The sequence below is a fragment of the Peromyscus eremicus genome, chromosome 6 (genome assembly GCF_949786415.1).
Source record: "Peromyscus eremicus chromosome 6, PerEre_H2_v1, whole genome shotgun sequence".
Lineage (NCBI taxonomy): Eukaryota > Metazoa > Chordata > Mammalia > Rodentia > Cricetidae > Peromyscus > Peromyscus eremicus.
Genome location: NC_081421.1, coordinates 70024801 through 70045611, shown reverse-complemented (window position 1 = coordinate 70045611; position 20811 = coordinate 70024801). Strand labels below are relative to the sequence as shown.

Sequence of the window (20811 nt, the reverse complement as noted above, 5' to 3'; positions counted from 1 at the left end):
ATCCCGATTCTGATTCTTCGTAGAGCTTGAGCAGGTCTCCATGATATCCAGTATGCCAGACCTGACTGCCACACACGGCATATGGCACACTGTGCAGAGAGAGGGGTGTAGGGAGGCGGTTGGGATCTGCAGCGGCGTCCACACAGATCAGAGAGAGAGGCAGGAGATGTGGCTCCCTTCCCATAGTTTAAATATCAGGGAGAGTATAGCCTGGAATCAGACAGCAGTGTGCCCCCCGCTGCACCTCTCTCAACATCACACACCGCAGAGACACTTGGATCTCAGTTCCCTTGGGAATGAGGAAGGTGGCCCTCCCAGGGCATTTCCAGGGCAAGGGGCATTCTCAGATTCCTTTTCCCCCATATTTGAAGAAGTGTCTCTATACGAGAGAGGAAAGGGGCAGAGAAATGACTGAACCCTTGTTACACGGTGCTCTCTTTACGTCTCCTTACTCTGTCTCGCTTGAAGGTCCCTGCCTGAATCACTCCTTGTCTCTTCCTATCTGTTGCTCTCACTGCCTCTGCCTCTCCGTGCCACCTGCCCTGTCTCCATGGTTACCAAGGCTGCCATCTGCATATTTTAGGGATGAGTTTGTGTCCAGTTGGAAGGTACCAAGGGAAGTGGGAGCACTGGATGGGTACTAAGGGTTTGGAAAGCTTATCAAGGATCCTAGAGAACTCAAATGGCAAAAGCCACCATATACTGATGCAAAAAAAAAAAAAATGCTATTGGGAAAGGAAGAGAAATATTTGTAGGGAAAACGCCCCACTTATACTAGTTATTGATGTGCCGAGTGCTTTGCACACACCATCTCCAACCCTCACAACTCCTTTATAAGGTGGGAACTATTGTCTTCTTGTGATGAGGTTAAGCAAGTTCCCCCAAAGTTTCACAACTATGTTTTTGTACTAGTCCAAAAACTGGACACAGCACTGCACCCACAAACAACTCCCCAGTCTAAAGGCCATTTTCTCTGACATCTGGCATGTTCTTGTTGACTACTCCTAGCTTCCTCTCCATCCTGAAGTATTTCCCTCTTTCTACTCTTGTGAAAGCATGACTCCCTCTTCCTACCCCCCGCCACCCCCCCTCGCTCCACCTTTACCAAGGGGCTTGAAGGGCAGTGGAAAATACAGAAAGAAAGGAACCCCATTGGGTTCCTGCCTTCTCTCCCCCAACGACTTCTCTGATCCCCAAGCCCCCTCCCTGCTCCCACTTCTTAAGACACAGCTCCAGTCTACGGGGGTGGAGGGCGGGGGAGCATTTATGAGCTGAGCTTGGTAGCCCACGCTCAGGAACAGCAGAGGCAAAAGTACCATGAGTTCAAAGCCAGCCTAGACTGGGTAGCCAGGCCGTCTTTAAAAAAAAAAAATTTTAAGTATTTATTGGTGGTGCTGGAGCCTGCGTTAGATTAGAGGGTCGGAAGTCACGGAAGGACTGACTCAGAGAGGAGCTCGAGGTGGGGGGCGCGCACGTCGTACGGCCAGAAGAGGGCGCCAGAGCCGCTGGCGCTGGAGCCGGGCGGATGGGAGCCTCCAGGCGGGTGCTGGGAACGAACTCGCTGCCGAGCCGCAGCCCAGTCTCCCCAACCCAGGAGGCCATGCCCCGGCAGCGATTCTCCTCTTCTGGCTCAGCCACCGTGGCTGAGCTCTGAGGAGCAGGTCATCTTGGCCGACTCCTGCTCATCCCGAGCCTGCTCCGTCCGGGCTGAGATGGAGACGGCCGCCCCGGGTCTCGGCGCGCCCCACTTCCCAAGCCTCAGTTCCGGCGTGGCTCGCTCCCTCCGCCCCCTCGCCTGGCCCGCCTCCGCTCGCCAAGATTGGCCGGGAAACCCACCAATGGGGGGCTCGGGGAGGCGGGCCTAGAGCGCGGGCTGGAGGAAGAAAAGCGAATTTCAAGTTGGCCGCTGCGTGGGCCCCGAGTGGGGGAGGGACGGCAGGTAAGGCTTCGACTTGGTGACTCTGACCCGGTTTGGTCCGGTACTTCCCAAATTAGTCCTCCGGTGCCGACAGCAAGCTAGACAACGCTTCCTGTCAGCCTGTCGGATCAGCCCCCTTCTGGATCCCCACCCTTTCTCCCCCGGCTCCCATTGCTGTATTGACCGTACATCTAAGAGAGACAGGGCTTGCTGTCGTGCCTGGGGACAGATACTAAAGCAGAAGGCGAGGAAGGCTCATCCTTGTAGCTCAGAATGGTACCAGCCTCGCCCGCGTCTGTTAACACTAGCCCCCTGTCAAGAGCCCCGACAGACTCCTGCTCTCTATCAAGTCAGCCGAAACGCTCTCCCCTACCCACCGCTTTCCTCCTGGATCGCCTTTCTTGAAGGATTAATTGATCCCAGCCTGACACTGCCCGATTAGCACTATTGGAATCTCTTTCATTCTTAACATCACATTATTTGTGTGCGTATTTGTGTGTAGACGTGCGTGCCACGGCTTGGAGCCTGGAGGTCAGAGGACAACTTGAGCCACGACTTCAGGTTTTCTGGCCACTTGGCAGCAAGAGTGTTTACCATTTCGTGGGGCTGGCCCTCTCTCTCATCCCGCCCCGTCCTTTTTATTGGCAGACTCCTGCTGTGTAGCCTATACTGGCCTCCAGCTTGCCCTTCTGCTACAGCCTCCCAAGTACTAGGATTACAGGTTCTCCTTTGAAGTTTCTATTTGGACGGAAGGTTTGGTGAGACAGATTGTGGTCGGTAATACATTGTGCTCAATAAGCGTTAATTGAATGGAATTGATTTGTGGGAGCCAGTGCTCTTGACAAGGAGGACGAATTTAAACTCTTAATAAGGGAACAATAGAAGACAACATGGTCTATAATTAAGGACCTTTAAATTGGTGGTTTATTGCATTAATGTTTTATAATTACTCTCAGACCAGAGAAGGAAACCAGCAAAGAGAACCGGAAGGGAGGCAGTATGACTCACGAGGTCTCAAGTGTGGAAGGTCTTTGGACTCATGTAGTCAGTTGTTCAAACAGCAGGTATTTACTGAGCACCTACTACATGCCAGACGCAATGCTGGACAATGAGGATCACAGAGAGCCCTCTGCTAAAAATCTGTTCAATGAATTGCTGAGTGACTGTGAGACAGGTTCTTGCTCTGCAGCACAAGCAGGCTGGCCCCCAACTTACGGTCCTCCTGCCTCAGCCTTCCTGAAAGGCTGAGGTAACAGGCTTGCACCACTACACCCCAAATTAAAAAAAAATTAATTTTAACTGTGAAGAGTGAATCCAGCCTTACAAATGCTAAGCATTAACTCTGCCCCTGAGCTATACCCATACCTCTGTGCCAACATCTTTGGTTTAAAAAAAAAAAAAACCCACTAGTTCTTTTCGAGTTATCCCACTATTTAATTTTTTCTTTATTTGCTCAACTTAATTTATTAGTGGGGCTAGGTGGAATGTGTGCCATGGCACACATGTGGAGGTCAGAGGAATGAAGTGTATTCTACATTTCCATTGTAAAACAGGAAGATTGCACCAATGTTACACTTTTTTAAGTGTGTGTGTGTGTGTGTGTGTGTGTGTGTGTTTTGCCTGCGTGTATGTCTGTGCGGTATGTGTATACAGTGCCTGCAGACAGTTGTGAGCCATCATGTGGGTGCTGGGAATCGGACCAGGGTCCCATGGAAGAGCAGCAGTGCGCTTAACCACTGAGCCACCTCTCCAGCCCTCTCCTGCATTCTTAAAAACAAAACATCCTTTTTACTTGTTAATTGTAGGATACCCATTTATTCCATACAACTTGCAAACATGTAGTAATAAAAGAGTGCATTATCCCATAATCCTAATGTAGTATTTACTGGTCAGTATTTTACAATTTTAAACCCTATTATTATTACGTGTACTTGTACACACATGTGCCAGAGCGCTCCTGTCGAGATCAGAGGGCCGCTTTGTGAGGTTATGTCTCCATTTCACCCTTACGTGGTCCCAGGGATGGAGCTCAGGTCCTTGGACCTGCATATCATGCAGTGAGTGCCTTTACCTGCTGGGCCAACTACCTGCCCGTTACTGCATCTTGATAGATAGTCTCGGTTTATTCTGTATGCATGCATAAATTTGTGTGTTTTATAAGTATATAGGGCCGCACAAATTCAATTTTATACCAAGGATGGAAACACAAAAGAAAATAACAGATAAACATGGCTTTAGATCATATTCCCCCTCGCCCCTCACATTCCATATTATGAGCCTCCTTCTGCCTGTATATAACTTGAGGTCATGACATTTGTGATAACTGATAATACTCTAAAATGGCTTTTTTAAAAAATCATCTATCATTAGACCACTTATGTCATTATAGAATTTGATGTTTGAAACAAGGTCTCACTATATAGCCCAGGCTGGCTTGGAACTCCCTAGATACCTTAGCCTCCTGTGTGCTAGGGCTGTAGGTATGCGTCACCATGCCTAGTTTATTTCACAACTTTTGCTCCCATAAATAACTCTTTAACCAACATTCTGATATTTTATTGAGAATATGTGATTATTTAGGATGGATTTTATGTAGACAGACTTTTCTGTCCTGCCAGTCAGTTCCCAAATAACCACATAGAGATTTATTATTATTTATTATTATGCTTGGCCAATAACTAAGGCTTGTTACTAGCCAACTCTTACATTTTTAATTAACCCATATTTCTTATCTACACTCTGAGATGTGGTTTGGTACCTTTTCTCACTATGGCAAGTTCATCTCCTTCTCTCCACATCTCCTTTCGATTCTGAGATACTCCTTCCCTTCTTCTTTCTTCTTCTTCTTCTTCTTCTTCTTCTTCTTCTTCTTCTTTTTGTTTTGTTTTTGTGTTTGTTTTTTTTTTTTTTCAAGACAGGGTTTAGTCTTGTGTAGTTTTGGTGCCTGTCCTGGAACTCGCTCTGTAGACCAGGCTGGCCTCAAACTCACAGAGATCTGCCTGGCTCTACCTCCTAAATGCTGGGATTAAAGGTGTATGTCACCACCGCCCCGCTACTCCTCCCCTTCTTCAAGCTCTCTTTTTGTCTGCAAGTCCCGCCTAACCTCTGCCTGTCCAGCTATTGGCCAGTCAGCTTCTTTATTAACCCAGTCACAGTGACACATATTCACACAGTGTAAAGGAATAGTCCACAGTTTTAACAGTAGGGTTTCCAGATTGAGATTAAAAACCTTGAGAGGTTGTTTGCTCTTCCCATTGAGGTGTGTTCATGTTTTAGTTTGCTTTCTACTGCTGTGATAAAACACTATGACCAAAAACAACTTAGGGAGGAAAGTGTTTATTTGGTTTATACATTCCAGTCAGTCTGTCATGAAGGAAGCAAGGCAGGAACCCGGAGGCAGACGCTGAAGCAGAGGTCATGGGGGAACGCTGCTGACTGCCTTGCTCTCCATGGCTTTCTCAGCTTCTCTTCTCTACAACCCAAGACCACCTGGCCAGTGGTGGCACTACCCACAGTGCCCTGGGCCCTCCCACATCATCAGTCAAGAAAATGCCCTCACAGACTTGCCCACAGGCCCAATTAAGATTCTTTCTTCCCAGATGGCCCTAGCTTGTGCCAGTTGACAGAAATCTAACCAGCACAGCCAATGTCCATCCGAGGGGAACCTCACCACAGCCTGATTATTTTTTATTTTATCATTTTAATTTTGGTTAGTCCCTTTGTTAGGTAGAAATTGGTTTTCTTGGGCTGCGGAGATGGCTCAGTCCATAAAAACCACCTCCATCTCAAGCTGGAAAACCTAGGTTTGTATCCCTGGAACCTGTGTAAAGCAGGACAGATGTGGCGGCCTGCGGGGTAACACCACAGGAGCTCTCAGGCCAGCTATGACAAACAAGAAAGACCTTGCCTCCAAAGCAGCAGAGGGTGAAGACCACACCCAAAGTTGTCCTCTGACCTCCACACGCATCACAGCCCACATGCGCATGCACACGCAAACACATGCACACGCACACACTGTCCACACACATACATACAAAACTATTTTTTAAAGCAGGGCCAGACAGACAGCTCAGTGGTTAAGAGGGTATGCTGCTCTCACAGAGGACCCAAGTTATTTCCCAGCACCTGTCTGCAGCTCCAGCTACAGGGGAATCTGCCCCCGCTGGCCTCCATGGGCACCAGCACTCACATGCACATAACCCACAAGAGGTTTTAACTCCGGCACTTGGGAGGCAGAGGTAGGCAGATCCGTGTGTGAGGCCAGCCTGGGCTACATAGTTCTAGAACAACCTGCGCTATGTAGAAAGAGCCTGTTTCAAGTAGATAGGTAGGTAGGTAGGTAGATAGATAGATAGGTAGGTAGGTAGATAGATAGATAGATAGATAGATTGATAGAGATATATTTTAAAATGGTTTTATTGACCATTATTTTGTCAACTTTCTGTTTATATTCTTTGTCCCTTTTTGTTGTTGTTGTTTATTTGTTTTGAGGCAGGGTCTCACTATGTAGCTTTGACGGGCCTGGAACTCTTTTGTAGAGCAGGCTGGCCTTGAACTCACAGAGATCCACCTGCCTCTGCCTCCCAAGTGCTAGAATTAAAGGTACTCGACACCATGTCCAGCCTTGGTCTGTTTTGTTTTGTTTCGATTTGGTTTGGGTTTTTTGAGACGATATCTTACCGTGTAGCCTGGACCTGCCCAGAGTTTGCAGTCCCGGCTTCTCTAGTGCCGGCATTACAGATGTCTACAACATGCCCGTCTTTTTTTTTTTTTGGTTTTTCGAGACAGGGTTTCTCTATGTAGCTTTGCCCCTTTCCTGGAACTCACTCTGTAGCCCAGGCTGGCCTCAAACTCACAGAGATCCACCTGCCTCTACCTCCCCAGTGCTGGGATTAAAGGTGTGTTCCACCACCACCACCACCACCACCACCACCACCACCACCACCACCACCACCACCACCCGACCAACAAAAGCCCATCTTACTTGCTATTTTTCCCCTCTAGTGCCAGGGGCTTGATCCTGGGGCCTTTCACCTCCTGAGCAAGGGGTGTATCCTGGAGATACATCCCCAGCAAGCATTTCTTTTGGAGGGAATTATTTTTTTTTTCCAATTTAGATCTGTAAGAGTTCTAACACAGTATTACATCTTATCATATTTACTACAAATACAGAATTAGAGTGCCCCAAGACTGCTCACTATAACATCTCATTTTGGGACCTCACCTACTCTCATGGCTTAAACTCTTATTTGTAAACTGATAGCTCCACCAGAATATAAACTCCATGTAGGAAGCAGCAGGGGTGCACAGGAGTTTTGTTAGCATTCTGCAACTTCATGGCACATAGTAGGTGTTGTGGTTTGAGTGAGCATGGCCCCCAGAGGCAAATGTACTTGGATGCTTGGTCCCCAGTTGGTGAACCTGTTTGGGAAGGATCAGGAGGTGTGGCCTTGTTGGAGGAGGTGTGCCACTGGGGGTGGGCTTTGGGGTTTCAAAAGCCCTCATTGTTCCCAGCTAGCCTTCTCTCTCTCTCTGCCTCATGCTTATGGATGAGATGTGAGCTCTCAGCTACTGCTCCTGTGCCATCCCTGCCTGTCTGCTGCCATCCCTGCCATGATGGGCATGGACTCACCCTCTGAAACTGTAAGCCCCCAGTAAAGTCTCTTCTGTAAGTTGCCTTGGTCATGGTGTCTCTTCACAGCAATTTAAAAGTAACTAAGATGGTGGGTTTATTATTATTCCCATTTTACAGACAAAGAAAGAATCAGAGTTTATGTACCTACGACCTGACAGAACTTGGACTTTTGTTTGTTTGTTTGTTTTTGGTGTGTTGAGCCAGGAACTCATGTTGCCTGAGATGGCCTGAAACTCACTGTGTAGCCTAGGATGGCCTTGAACTCCAGAGCATCCTGCCTTTACATCTCAAGTGCTAGGATCACAGGCATGTGCTCCCACACCCAGCTCTGCCTTCCTTAAACACCATGTAGTTGTTGGTAGGGGTTTTTTTTTTTTGGTATGTTTTGTTGAAAGGTGCTCTTTAGTAACTTTTACTAGAGTACAAAGGTGTGTCTAACCGGGCCTGAGTGTATGGTGTGCAAGCTGGTGTGTGGGGAAAGCACCGTGCACTGAGGAGCACTAGGGAGGGCTGATGTTAATAGAGCAGATCTGAGCCACATTGTAGGAGGCTTGGAATTTCCTCAGGAATCTCTTCTTAATGTTTTTATTAGTGCATGTTAATACACAACAATGGGTTCCATTATGACATTTTAATAGATGGGCTCCAATTATCTATGTACAGCGTATTTCAATCACATCCTCTCTCTCTCTTTCTCTCTCTCTCTCTGTCTCTGTCTCCCTGTCTCTCTCTGTCTCTCTGTCTCTGTCTCTGTCTCTCTCTCTCTGTCTCTCTCTCTCTCTCTCTCTCTCTCTCTCACACACACACACACAGAGAATTACCCTTTCTTGTCCCTCTCCCATTCCTGCTGACCCTCTTCTCTCTCTCTCTCTCTCTCTCTCTCTCTCTCTCTCTCTCTCTCACACACACACACACACACACACCACACATACACACACACACACACACACACACACACACACACACACACTTACCCTTTCTTGTCCCTCTCCCATTCCTGCTGACCCTCTTCTTCCCACTTAGAGTCTCTGGTGCTTTTGTGTCTTTTCAGTATGTGATGCAATCAGTTTCATTAGGGTTGTTTATGGTGCATAGGAAATTATTTATTTTCTTTTTTCTTTCTTTTTTTTTCTTCTTTTTTCTAAGGACAAGATCTCACTATGTAGCCTTGGCTGGTTTGGAGATCTCTGTGTAGACCAGGCTGACCTAAGCTCACCGAGATCCACCTGCCTCTGCCTCCCGAGTGCTGGGATTAAAGGTGTGCGCCACCCAGCCAGGCTCAAGGAGGGTTTCTTTATAGGAGCTTGAGAACCTTTCCAGTGGCTACACCACTGGAGAAAATACCTCTCCCCGCAGTTTCTGCCTTCAGCTGCTCACGTCTTATAACTTCTTGGGGAGGAGTAGGTCCCCATGATCCCTCCCTTCAGAGACAGGACATGAACAGACCCAGTCTTGTGCTGATCATTGTGTAGTTAATCACACTTGCTGTGAGTTCAAGGGTTCACAGCCGTGCCATGTCCGGAAGTCAGTGTTCCACACACTCCAGCCTTTCCTCCCTTTTGTCAAGTTCCTGAGCCTTAGAGTGGGTGACACTGGTGTCTTATGGCGTGACAACCGACAAGTCCTGTATTCTCTGTACTTTGACCAGTCTCTGGTGTCACTGCTGACGGTAACAGCTGTTCCTCTGACCAAAGCCGACATCAGCACTAACCCATGAGTTGAAAACATAGTTATTTAGGAGGTGTTTAGCAGAACAACGTCAGTGACTACCCAATGGGGCCTTTGATCTCCGTAGCTGTAGCTTTTGAGTGGGTTTACAGTCCCATGCGTTATCATCCTAAATGGATTCATTACAGATTCCTGAGCTGAGAGGGGAGGAGCCATGCTGTCTAGTTTCTGACCACCACCTTGATGCCTGCATTAAATAGTATTGTCGTTTTCCTCCGTGTCTTTGGTGATGACTTGTTGAATGTGTGAGTATGTGGAAATGGGGTTAGAGTTGTCTAGCCTCCAAGTTCTTGGCCTTTTCTTAGCTCCCCATTGCCCTGCCATCAGAACCACGTTCCTCCAGCTGGAGCTGTCAAGAGGAAAGAGACCACAGCCAGCTGCGTAGTCCTCTTCCTCGGAAGGAGCCAAAGACACGGTGATAAGATTGCTGTCCTGAGTCGCCGTGAAATGTCCTCTCTCTCTCAACAGCTATCTTTTCTCCCACTTTTTTTCATGGTAAAAAAAGGAGACTCGCTGGGTGGTGGTGGCGCACGCCTTTAATCCCAGCACTCGGGAGGCAGAGCCAGGCGGATCTCTGTGAGTTTGAGGCCAGCCTGGGCTACCAAGTGAGTTCCAGGAAAAAGGCACAAAGCTACATGGAGAAACTCTGTCTCGAAAAACCAAAAAAAAAAAAAGAGAGAGACTCTCCTACCTCCCCAGATACCCATCTTCTTCCTGGTATAGATTAGTCTTACGTACGATTCTGTATAGAAGATATGTAATATATTTACATTTAGTTCAGTTTTAAACTCTTACGTGTGTGTGTGTGTGTGTGTATGTGTGTGTGTGTGTGTCTGAGAGAGAGAGAGAATTCTCCAAGTTCTCTGACCTCATCTGTCCCCCCGCTCTTCCACCTTGTTGAGGCAAGGTTCTCTAACCACTGAGCGGTGAACTTGAAGCTAGTTAGCCTGTAACCTTCCACCAATCTCCTGTCTCTGTTTCCCATTGGCTCCATGGATCAAACTCAGGTTGTAAGCTTGCATGACAAGGGCCTTCACCCACTGAGACTTCTCCTTGGACCCGTGGTTAAAATTTTAAATCAATAATTTTATTTATTGGCTGCTCATGTTGGCACTACTTGTAATCTCAGAACTTGGAGGTAAGGCAAGGAGGATCATGGGTTTAGAATATCTGTGTAGCCCAGGCTAGCCCCAGACTCCTTGGCTGTCCTTTTTCCTCAGCCCCCCAAGTGCTCCAGCCACAATGCCTACCTAGTAATTTTCTCTTATTATAAAGAAGTGTTCATACCTTATAGGAAAAACTGAATACACAGGACAGAAAGGAAGAAGAGGAACACATGAAAGCCAACCACCCAAAACAATGTTTACAGGGCTAAGGAGGTAGTGTATCCACTAAGTGCTCTCTTAGATGTGGAAAGCCTTGCATTCAACTTCCAGTACTGCAAAATAATAAGATAAAATAAAACAAAAATGGGCAGATAACCCCCAGAGTTTCCATATATCCTGGTACACAGTTTTGCCACTATTAATGTTGTATATTACTATAATGCATTTGTTACAATTAATGAACCACTATACTATGGGGATATTTTTTCTTTTCTTTTTTTTTCTTTTTGAGACAGGGTTTCTCTGTGTAGCCCTGGCTGTCCTGGATTCAATCTGAGGACCAGGCTGACCTCAAACTCACAGAGATCCACCTGCTTCTGCCTCTCCAAGTGCTGGGATTAAAGGTGTGTGCCACCACTGCCTGGTGTATTATTATTTTTCAAGGTTCACATTCCATTCAATGTGGTGATATTTTGTTCATGCTCTAACAAATAAAGCTTGCCTGGAGATCAGAGTGCGGAGCTAGCCATTAGTTAACCACAGAGGCCCGGCAGTGGTAACACACCCTTTTAATCCCAGCACTAGGAAAGAGGAAACAGAAAATGATATGGCTGGGCGGAGAGAGCAATTTGAGGTGGGAGGAGCCTGGAGCTCACCCCTTTCAGGCTGAGAAATTGTGAGGTAAGAGGTGGCTGTGGCTGGCTTTTTTGTCTCTCTGATCTTTAAGCATTTACCCCGATATCTGGCTCCAGGTTTTTATTTTTAAGACCAATTAGGATTCACACTACAATTCAGATTTCTTCAGTTTTTATATAATGGTCTTTTCATGTGTCACGATCCCATCTGGAATACCCCATTACATTTTATCTCATCCCCCTGGGCTCCTGTGAGCTATGACAGTTTCTCAGTTTCTTATTTGTTATAATCTTGACAGTTTTGAAGAGAACTGGTCAGACGTGCTGCAGGCTAGCCCTCTGTTGGAAGCCATTGTTTTTCACTGACTAAACTAGACTTAAGCGTGTCGGGAACAATGACATGGAGGTAAAGGTAGCATTTCAAATCCGTCACATACATGGAGGTGTAGCACTCGGGAAGCTGAGTGTTCAAGGACAGCCTGGGCTACATAAGGACACCTTGTCAAGGAAGGATGGAAGGAGAAGAGGAGGAGAACGAGAAGGAGGCTGCTGGCTTGTAGTCCCAGATCACAGGTCACTGTCACTGTCTGCTACATAGTGAGTTTCAGGCCAACCTGGGCTATTGAGACCCTGAGTCAACAAAACAAGAAAAGAAACAAATGTCTTTATATCCTGTTAAGAATATGTATTACCCATGTGAGTTACTGCTGTGGATGTTGACTTTGGCCATCTGGCTGCAGGATGTCCACTAGAAAGTTACTCTATACCCTCCAATTTGCCAAAAGCATGTGGGACAACTCACTTATGAATCAGGAATTACGCTCCTGTCCTGTTAGCGTGGCATATCTACATGCTTTGGTTTATGTTTTAGTTTGGACTATCTACATAGTTTGTTTAGAATTCTGCATAGGACATTGGTCTTTTCCCAGTCATTTATATCACTATGTACTGATGGACATTTACTTTGTACTTTGGGATTGTAATCTAATTGATTTTTCTTATTGTGGGGCTGAAGAGATGGCTCTGTGATTAAGAGCTCTGTTCAAGTACCAGCTCCTGACCAGGCACAACCACCATCTGTAATTCCAGTCTCTGGAGAAACAATGCCCTCTTCTGGCCTCTGTGGGCACTACACACACAGTACACACACATACCTGCAAAACACTCATACACGTAAAATAACACAAAAATCTCCAAAATAAAAACATTTATTTTGTTATTATGGGTCTGTGTGTGTGCACATGAATTCAGGTGCCCATGGAGGTCAACGGCATTGGATCCCCTGGAGCTAGAGCTACGAGAGGTTAGAAGCCAACCTTTGTGAGTGCTGGGAATCAACTTCATCTGGAAGAGCAGTTCCCACCCCTAACCATGGAGACAGCTCTGTAGCCGAAATTTATTAATGCTCATGCTTTAAAATCTTTTAAAATATTAACTTGACTTATGTGTGTGTGCCTACTTGCCTATAGGAGCCCCGTGTGTGTGTGTGTGTGTGTGTGTGTGTGTGTGTGTGTGTATGTATGTGTGTGAAATGTCTATGGAGGTCATATAAGGGCATTGGATCTCCTGGAACGGAGTTACAGGCAGTTGGGAATTCCTGATGTGAGAGGTGGGAACCAAATCCAGGTCCTCTGCAGGAGCAGCATATACTTTTAGGCACCAAGTTAGCTCTCCAACCCCCCTTTAAAAATATTTTTTAAAAATGTCTTAAAGGGGGCTGGAGAGATGGCTCAGCAGTTAAGTGCACTGGCTGTTCTCCCAGAGGACCTGGGTTCAATGCCCACCATCTACATGGTAGCTCACAACTGTCTGTAACTCCAGTTCCAGGGTACCCGATACCCTTATACAGATATACATGCAGGCAAAACACCAATGCACGTAAATAAAATTGTTTTAAAGTTGTGTGTGTGTGTGTGTGTGTGTGTGTGTGTGTGTGAGAGAGAGAGAGAGAGAGAGAGAGAGAGAGAGAGAGAGAGAGAGAGAGAGGGGAGGGGGAGAGAGAGAGGGAGAGAGAGAGCAGGCACCCATGCCCATGGAGGCCCGACAAAGGTGTTAGATTCCCTGGACCTGGGTTTACAAATGGTTGGGAGCTACCAGATACAAGTACTGGGAACTAAATTCCATTCCTCTGCAAAAAGCAGGGCATACTCTTAACCACTGAACGATTTCTCCAGGTCCCTATTTGTTTAATTTCAAGACATGATCTTGCTATTCAACCCTGAGTAGCCTGGAACTCTGTGTAGACCAGGCTAGCCTCAAACTTGCAATCCTCCTGCCTTAGCCTTCCAAGTGTGGGGCTGGGATTACAGGTTTGTAGCATCACTCCTTATTTGCTGTTTTATTTATTTTTTAATTAATTAATTATATCTTTTATCATTTATTTATATTGCTTTTTTTTTTCTCAAAACAAGGTTTCTCTGCATAGCCCTGGCTGTCCTGTATAGACCAGTGTGGCCTCAAACTCAGAGATCTGTTTGCCTCTGCCTCCCAAGTGCTGAGATTAAAGGCATGCACCACCCACTGCCAATCACCATTGGCTTTTTTAAGTGTCACAGAGAAACAATTTGGAATACAGCTCAGACATAAAGTATTACCTAGCATGAGAAAGGTCCTGGGTTTGAACCTCAGCATTGAGAAAAAAGTCACCTGACATAGAACATCGGGTGTCATGTAGCTCCTTGTACTTCTTTATCTCTTTGTTTTTGTCTTTATTAGGTTTTTCTCACTGGATCTCGGAGTATCCAGGCCCCCTCCACCATGGCCAGCCGGGGTGGGGGCCGGGGTCGTGGCCGAGGCCAGTTGACCTTCAACATGGAGGCTGTGGGCATTGGGAAGGGTGAAGCTTTGCCCCCACCCACTCTACAGCCTTCTCCACTCTTCCCTGTGAGTGTCTCCCTTCCTTTCCTAAGACTCCCATGTGCCCCCCACTGACTACATGTGACCATAGAATCCTCCTGGCCCATCATAAGCTGCCCTCATTTTGACCCTCTGTCTCCAGAGTCCTGACCCACAGAAGACGCTTTCCAGACAAAGGGATATTTATCTTTTCCTCTTCATACTCCCCACTCCCCAGCTTTCAAAAGATGCCGTATTGCCCTACCATTCCTCTGGCCCTCTGTTTACAGGGAACAATGGATTCCACTTAGGGGAAGGCCCTTTAAGGTTTTTCTGCAGCGGTTTCGTCCTAAGCTAACCATTGTGCCTCCTCAGCCCTTGGAGTTCCACCCAGTGCCTCTGCCCGCAGGAGAGGAAGGGGAGTATGTCCTGGCTCTGAAACAAGAGCTACGTGGGGCCATGAGGCAGCTCCCGTACTTCATCCGGCCAGCTGTCCCCAAGAGAGGTCAGTGCCCATGCCCAGCACCCTTGGGGACCAGGGCGACTCAGGATGTCCACTGTCTAATGGAGAGAGCATTAAGATTCCCTCTGTGTCTGAACCGCATCGGCTTACTCGAGGTTTGAATTGAACCTTAATTTCGGGGCTGATAGGACATTGAAGCATTAGCAGCTCATGTGTCTAGTGGGGTGCAGTACAAACTTTACCACAACTCGGCTGCCTCTGAACTAGTTGGAAGGACCCCATGCTAGGTCTCAGAACCCTACCTATGCCAAGCATTTTCCCTTCACTAGTGAGAGCAGGAGACCGAGGAAGGCCGGCTTGGGGTAACAGATAATTACCCATGCTGAGGAAGTACAGTGTTTTAGTATTGGCAGTTAAGGCTTTAACACTGAGGCCTTGAGAGCTGAAGGCCCCCAGAGGTGGGAGACTCACCAAGCTAACCCTATTAGTAAGAGGGAAGGAGAAGACTGAACCCCTGGTTTTTATCCTGGCGTGTACTGTCCAGCGAAGCACGCTGCCTCTCAGAAGAGCAGTCTGCACCAAGGGCGAAGTGTAACAAAGGCATTTTGGAAAGGGAAGGTCTTCACTGAAACTCACCCCACTGGGTTTGGAGTGGGGCGATCAATAAGTAATAGAATTAAGAGGAGTAGACCCTTAGGAACAATTTTTTTCCTACGGATAAAACTCTGACTCCTGACCTCTGACCCCTCAGATGTGGAACGTTACTCAGACAAGTATCAGATGTCTGGGCCGATTGACAATGCCATCGATTGGAACCCTGGTAGGTGACTAGCCCTCACCGAATGCCCTTCTTCAGAGGTGCCTTGAGGTACCTGGAACCACCGCCCTCCCTTTCCTGCGAAGCCTCTAGAAACTAGAATGTTAGATGTGCTCTCAACACTTTGGGGTTCTGTTAACAGTGCCACCAGACTTCAAACCAGTCCTCCTTCCTGTCCTTTAAATCCTCCCCTGCCCCTTAGTCGTGGCTCACGGACGCCCCAGACAGGGTCCTGCTGACCTCCACACTCTCACTTTACCCAGATTGGCGGCGGCTACCCCGGGAGCTCAAGATTCGAGTTCGGAAGCTACAGAAAGAACGTGAGTGAACCAGGAGAAGGGTGAGGGTTCACGGCTGATGCCACAATAACCACGGGAGGGCAGCAGAGTGGCAGGTTTGCTGCCAGAGGGCGCTGCAGAGAGCCCGGAAGGAGGAGACATTGCTCAGCTGATAAAGACACCAATCCCTAGAGCTCACAGAGTGGAAAGAAGAGCCCATTCTAACTTCCACATCACTCACACACGCAAACACACACAGACACACACAGACACACACACACACACACACACAATAACATACAACAAAACATTTTGTGAAAAAGAAAGAAGACGACCCTGAGAGTAACCCAGTCCTTAAGTGCATGTACAGCTTCACTCAGACCGGGCGGCTCACAACTGCCTTAACTCCAGCTGCAGGGGATCCAGTGCCCTCTTCAGGTCTCCTTGAGCACACAAGACACACACACACACACACACACACACACACAGAGAGAGAGAGAGAGAGAGAGAGAGAGAGAGAGAGAGAGAGAGAGAGAGAGAGAGAGTTTTAAAACTGGAGAGAAAGCTAGTTAGGAGATTTGCTTCCCCAGGGTTCACTTTTTGATCCTCCAAACAGGGACCACCATTATACTCCCCAGGAGGCCCCCCAAGACCACAGACGATAAGGAGGAGACAATACAGAGACTAGAGGTGAGGAGGACCTATGATAGACAGCTGGACTCCAGGCCCCCTAGGGCCTCAGTTCCCCCTGTGGTAGCTGAGTGTGAGCTTCTCTTCCTGTTCATCCTCACATGAGACTCTGGAGAAGAAAGAGGAAGAAGTGACTTCAGAGGAAGAGGAAGAGAAAGAGGAAGAAGAAGAAAAGGAAGAAGGAGAAGAAGAGGAATATGATGAAGAAGAGCACGAGGAGGTGAAGGGGACTGCTGCTCTTCCCTATCCCTCAGACCTCTCTTCCCCTCCCAAGCTCTGGACTCTTCTCTCCATCTCTCTCTCTCTCTCTCTCTCTCTCTCTCTCTCTCTCTCTCTCTCTCTCTCTCTCTCTGGTTTTTCGAGACAGGGTTTCTCTGTGTGGTTTTGGTGTCTGTCCTGGATCTCACTCTGTAGACCAGGCTGGCCTCGAACTCACAGAGATCCGCCTGCCTCTGCCTCCCGAGTGCTGGGATTAAAGGCATGTGCCTCCACCGCCCAGCGGTTGTTGGTATTTTTATGCTCAAGTGGGAAAAATATGGACTGCTGTATGAATTTGCCTGTCATCCTTGAACAGGGGCCATGCTAATCTCTGTGTCATTCCAATTTTAGTGTATGTGCCGCCGAAGCGAGCACATTTGTTTTGTTTTTGTGTTTTGTTTTTGAGACAGAGTCTTACTATGTAAGCCAGGCTGGCCTGGAACTCCCAGAAATCCTCCTGCTTCTACTTCCTGGTGTTGGGAATACAGGAGTATACCACCAGATTTATGATACAAAAGAGTTTTTTGATTTGTGTGTGTGTGTGTGTGTGTGTGTGTGTGTGTGTGTGTGTGATGGCAAATGTGTGGAGGTCAGAAGACAACCTGTGGGAGTTGGTTCTCTCCTTCTACCATGTGGGTTCTGGGGATCGAACCCAGGTCCTGCAGGTTGGCAGGAAGCTCCTTTTGTACTGAGCCATCCCACTCTCAACTCTTACACAGGAGATGTTCTCAGAGGTGCAGGGCCCAGAGTGACAACGCCACCCATGGCTCTATTTTCATCTGCCTCTGGCCTAGTCTCAAAACACATAACATGGTGGACGAGAGGGCTCAGAGGGCACAGGTGCTTGCTGCCAAGCCTGATGACCTGAGTTCAATCCCGGAACCCACTCTGTGAAGGACAGAACTGATTCCTGCAAGTGTCCTCTGACATCCATGCGTGTGTCAGGGCCTACACACATGCACATGCACCCATACACACGTGGTCACGAACACAAATAAATAAATGTAATTTAAATTTAAATGGCATAGGGTTGGAGTGGTGGCTCAGTGGTTAAGGGCAATTGCTGCTTTTCCAAAGGACTCAAACGCCATCCCTGGCGCCCACATGGCAGCTCACAACCACCTGTCACTCCAGTTCCAGAGCATCTGATGCCATTTTCTGGCACCTGAGGGCACCAGGTGTGCAAGCAGCACACAGCCACAGGTGCTGACAAGACACACGGACACATAAAAATAAAACTAACTTTTGACGCTTGTCTGGGGTGTCCCAGACCTGGAAAGCTGTGTCTGGGAGGGAGGGAGAGAGCCTGGAAAGACGGGGAAGAAGAACTCCGAGATCATTGCTGATCTTTGCTTCTTTTTACGTTTCAGGAAACTGATTACATCATGTCGTATTTTGACAATGGAGAGGACTTTGGAGGTGACAGTGATGACAATATGGATGAGGCTATATACTGAAAACCTGGCCCGTGTGTCTTCCTTGACTTGAGATTAGGCTCTAAAGTTATTTAGGGTTTGTCCTGTTTTTGTTATTATTGTTTTTGAGATAGGATCTCACGTAGCTCGGGCTGGCCTGGAACTCTTGATCCTCCTACCTCCATCTCCCAAGTCTTGAGATTACTGGGGTACACCACCACACCAAACTTCCTATTATTTCCTTTTGAGAGGAAAGCATTTAGTCGGAATGGGGGGGGGGCTGTGTGCTCCCCGGGGCGTGCTGACGATGTGACAATGAGCCACCTTCCTTCCCTTCACATCTGTGTCGCCTCTCCACGTGGGGAGAGGACTGGTATCTTAGTATGAAAGAAGAGCTGGAGTGTAACTGGGTTGTTGTTAGAGTGGACACAGCTGTGGACACACTTCTACCCAACTTTTATAAGCCTTTATGGACACACTTGGGGTGGAGACAGTCAAAAGGAGTAAGGCCTGTTTTGTATTTGTAAATAAAGTGTTTGTATCTGTCTCTCAGAGTGATGTCTACCCGGAAGGGGTGGGAGGAAAGGCCTTCTGAAGGGGATGTCCAGTCAAGTCATTCACATACATATACACACACACACACACACACACACACACACACACACACACACCCTCCACCCTGCCCCAAGTACTGAGGATTGAATTTACAGCCTTACAAATGCTAAGCAAGTGTTCCGTTACTAAGCCATGTCCCCAACTCTTTATATATTTTTTTATTCTGAGACAGTGTTTTGATAAGTTGCCCAAGTTGGCCTTGAACTGACTCTGTAGCCCAAACAGGCCTTAAACTCTCAGCCTCCCAAGCAGCTGGGATCCCAGGCGTGTGCCCCCAGTGTCCAGCTTGTGCTGTGTGCCGCTGGGACCTTGTCCTTGACCTCTCTCCCCCGACAGTGGGCACTCAGGAAATCTCCTTCAACACTGTCTGAAAGCGACTCTGGGGAAGAGCACGGGGTCTCCCATAGACCAGCTGCCTGCCCCAGTCCTTGGTCTCCAGCGCGGGCACAGGAACTTGTGTATTCAGGCACGTCCACAAGGACACAGCCCTCTCTTTCTCACACTTGACCTTGATCGTGTCCTTATTTACAAATGATTGCAGCTATTTTTGTTCAGAGTCAAGAAAGCCAGGGGCCAGAGAGAGGAGTGACACACTGTTTTCAGCTTACACAGTTCTCTTCCAGGACCCGGAGAGCCCACTTTGAAAGGCATATTTAGGGAACCCTAAATAACCTGTTCTCCACTCCCAAAGCGAGTGTATGGCTTGCAGCTTCTCTTTCAGTTCTTTTCCTCTGTGGAATTTAGTTAGCCTTTCTCACTCTACTTTGGGGAGGGGGTAGGCGGTGTTATCCTCCAGGAAGTACGGAGGGTGGGGAGGAAGGGAGTGATTTAGGGACACTCACATCTCTAAGAGATGCTTCCTCGCCCACACAGCGCTCCCTTGGGTGAGGTCACTTCCCTAGGCTCTGATTGGCTTCCGAGGAAGCCTTCCTCGAGCTGATTGGTTGCATGCCCTTGACATGCCACAGACACGAGTAAGTTGCGTGTCCAGTATAGAAACTGAGTAGGACCTGCATAGATATCTGGGGGTGCTACCACGGGAGACCCCACTCACCCTTTAAAAGTCGTAGGATGGAATGTGGGAGACGTGTCAATAAATGTCTCAACTGCCTAAAAGGCAGGCCGACTGAATTTCCTACAGCATCGTGAGCTGCAGACCCGAAACCCAAAGGCAGATATTTCTGACCCCACTGTACATGGAGAATGGGGCTTTAGGCTCCATGGAGGGAAAGCATCTTTAAAAGCCTCGTTTAAATGTGATAGCAAGTGTTGAGATAGAAGCCCGGCCAAGAAAACGGAGAAGGGAACAGGAATAGAAACGAACATTCCAGAGTTATTGAGCAATTTGTGATGATTGATGTGTTTCCTTTTCTAGCTCTCGGAGTGAAGGGTGGAGCCAGGGGACTTGTCGCCGGGGTTTCCCACACTTACACAGCTGGTGTGGCTGTAGCTAGGGAGGAACAGCAGAAAACAAGAGAAAGACCCTGACAGGTTTTCTTTCGTCTTTCTCCACAACGTCCACTACACAGCCAGGAGGGAGACACTATCCTAACCTCATCACTTACATTTTGCGCTATGCGGGGGGCACCTGCTAGCCCACCGATGCTCCTCTGGAAACTCCCTTTTTATTATATTTCATTTATTTGAAGGCAGACGGGGTGGGGAGGGCTGGGGTGGGTTTACAGGAACACCATGCTTTGTGTGTAGAGGGCAGAGGATAACGTGCAGGAATCAGCACCTCCTCTTACCCTATGAGCCACCTCACTGTCCCTGGAAACTTCTTTTTTTTTTTTTTTTTTTGGTTTGTTGAGACAGGGTTTCGGGCCATGGTGGCACACACCTTTAATCCCAGCACTGGAGAGGCAGAGGCAGGCGGATCTCTGTGAGTTCAAGGCCAGCCTGGTCTACAGAGCGAGTTCCAGGATGGGCTCCAAAGCTACACAGAGAAACCCTGTCTCTAAAAATAAATAAATAAATAATAAATTGATTAAAAAAATAATAATAACTCTGTAGCCCAGGCTGGCCTTGAACTCACCACAGCCCTGTGGGTCCATTCTTATAACTCTGTAGCCCAGGCTGGCCTTGAACTCACCACAGCCCTGCGGGTCCATTCTTAAAGCAATGGAACAAAGATCTGGACAGGAGGTAGCAGAGAAGGGCAGCAGCCGCATCTCCACCCAGCTCTCCACACTCACGGTC

General features: G+C 47.8%; 1 protein-coding gene and 1 non-coding gene across 2 annotated transcripts; one reads left to right on the top strand and one right to left on the bottom strand.

Annotated features, from left to right (window-relative positions):
* Nucleotides 1-1594: 1594 nt before the first annotated feature.
* Polr3gl (RNA polymerase III subunit GL) lies at nucleotides 1595-18544 on the top strand. Its single transcript, XM_059265902.1, has 8 exons — nucleotides 1595-1939; nucleotides 13957-14124; nucleotides 14452-14581; nucleotides 15291-15359; nucleotides 15620-15676; nucleotides 16251-16324; nucleotides 16431-16544; nucleotides 17953-18544. Exons 2-8 carry the CDS (start codon nucleotides 13999-14001, stop codon nucleotides 18037-18039), a joined length of 657 nt encoding a protein of 218 aa, XP_059121885.1. The 5' UTR covers nucleotides 1595-1939; nucleotides 13957-13998; the 3' UTR covers nucleotides 18040-18544.
* On the bottom strand, nucleotides 16854-16957 carry LOC131913891 (U6 spliceosomal RNA). The gene has a single exon (XR_009379970.1). It is a non-coding gene; the product is annotated as a U6 spliceosomal RNA (small nuclear RNA).
* Nucleotides 18545-20811: the final 2267 nt, after the last annotated feature.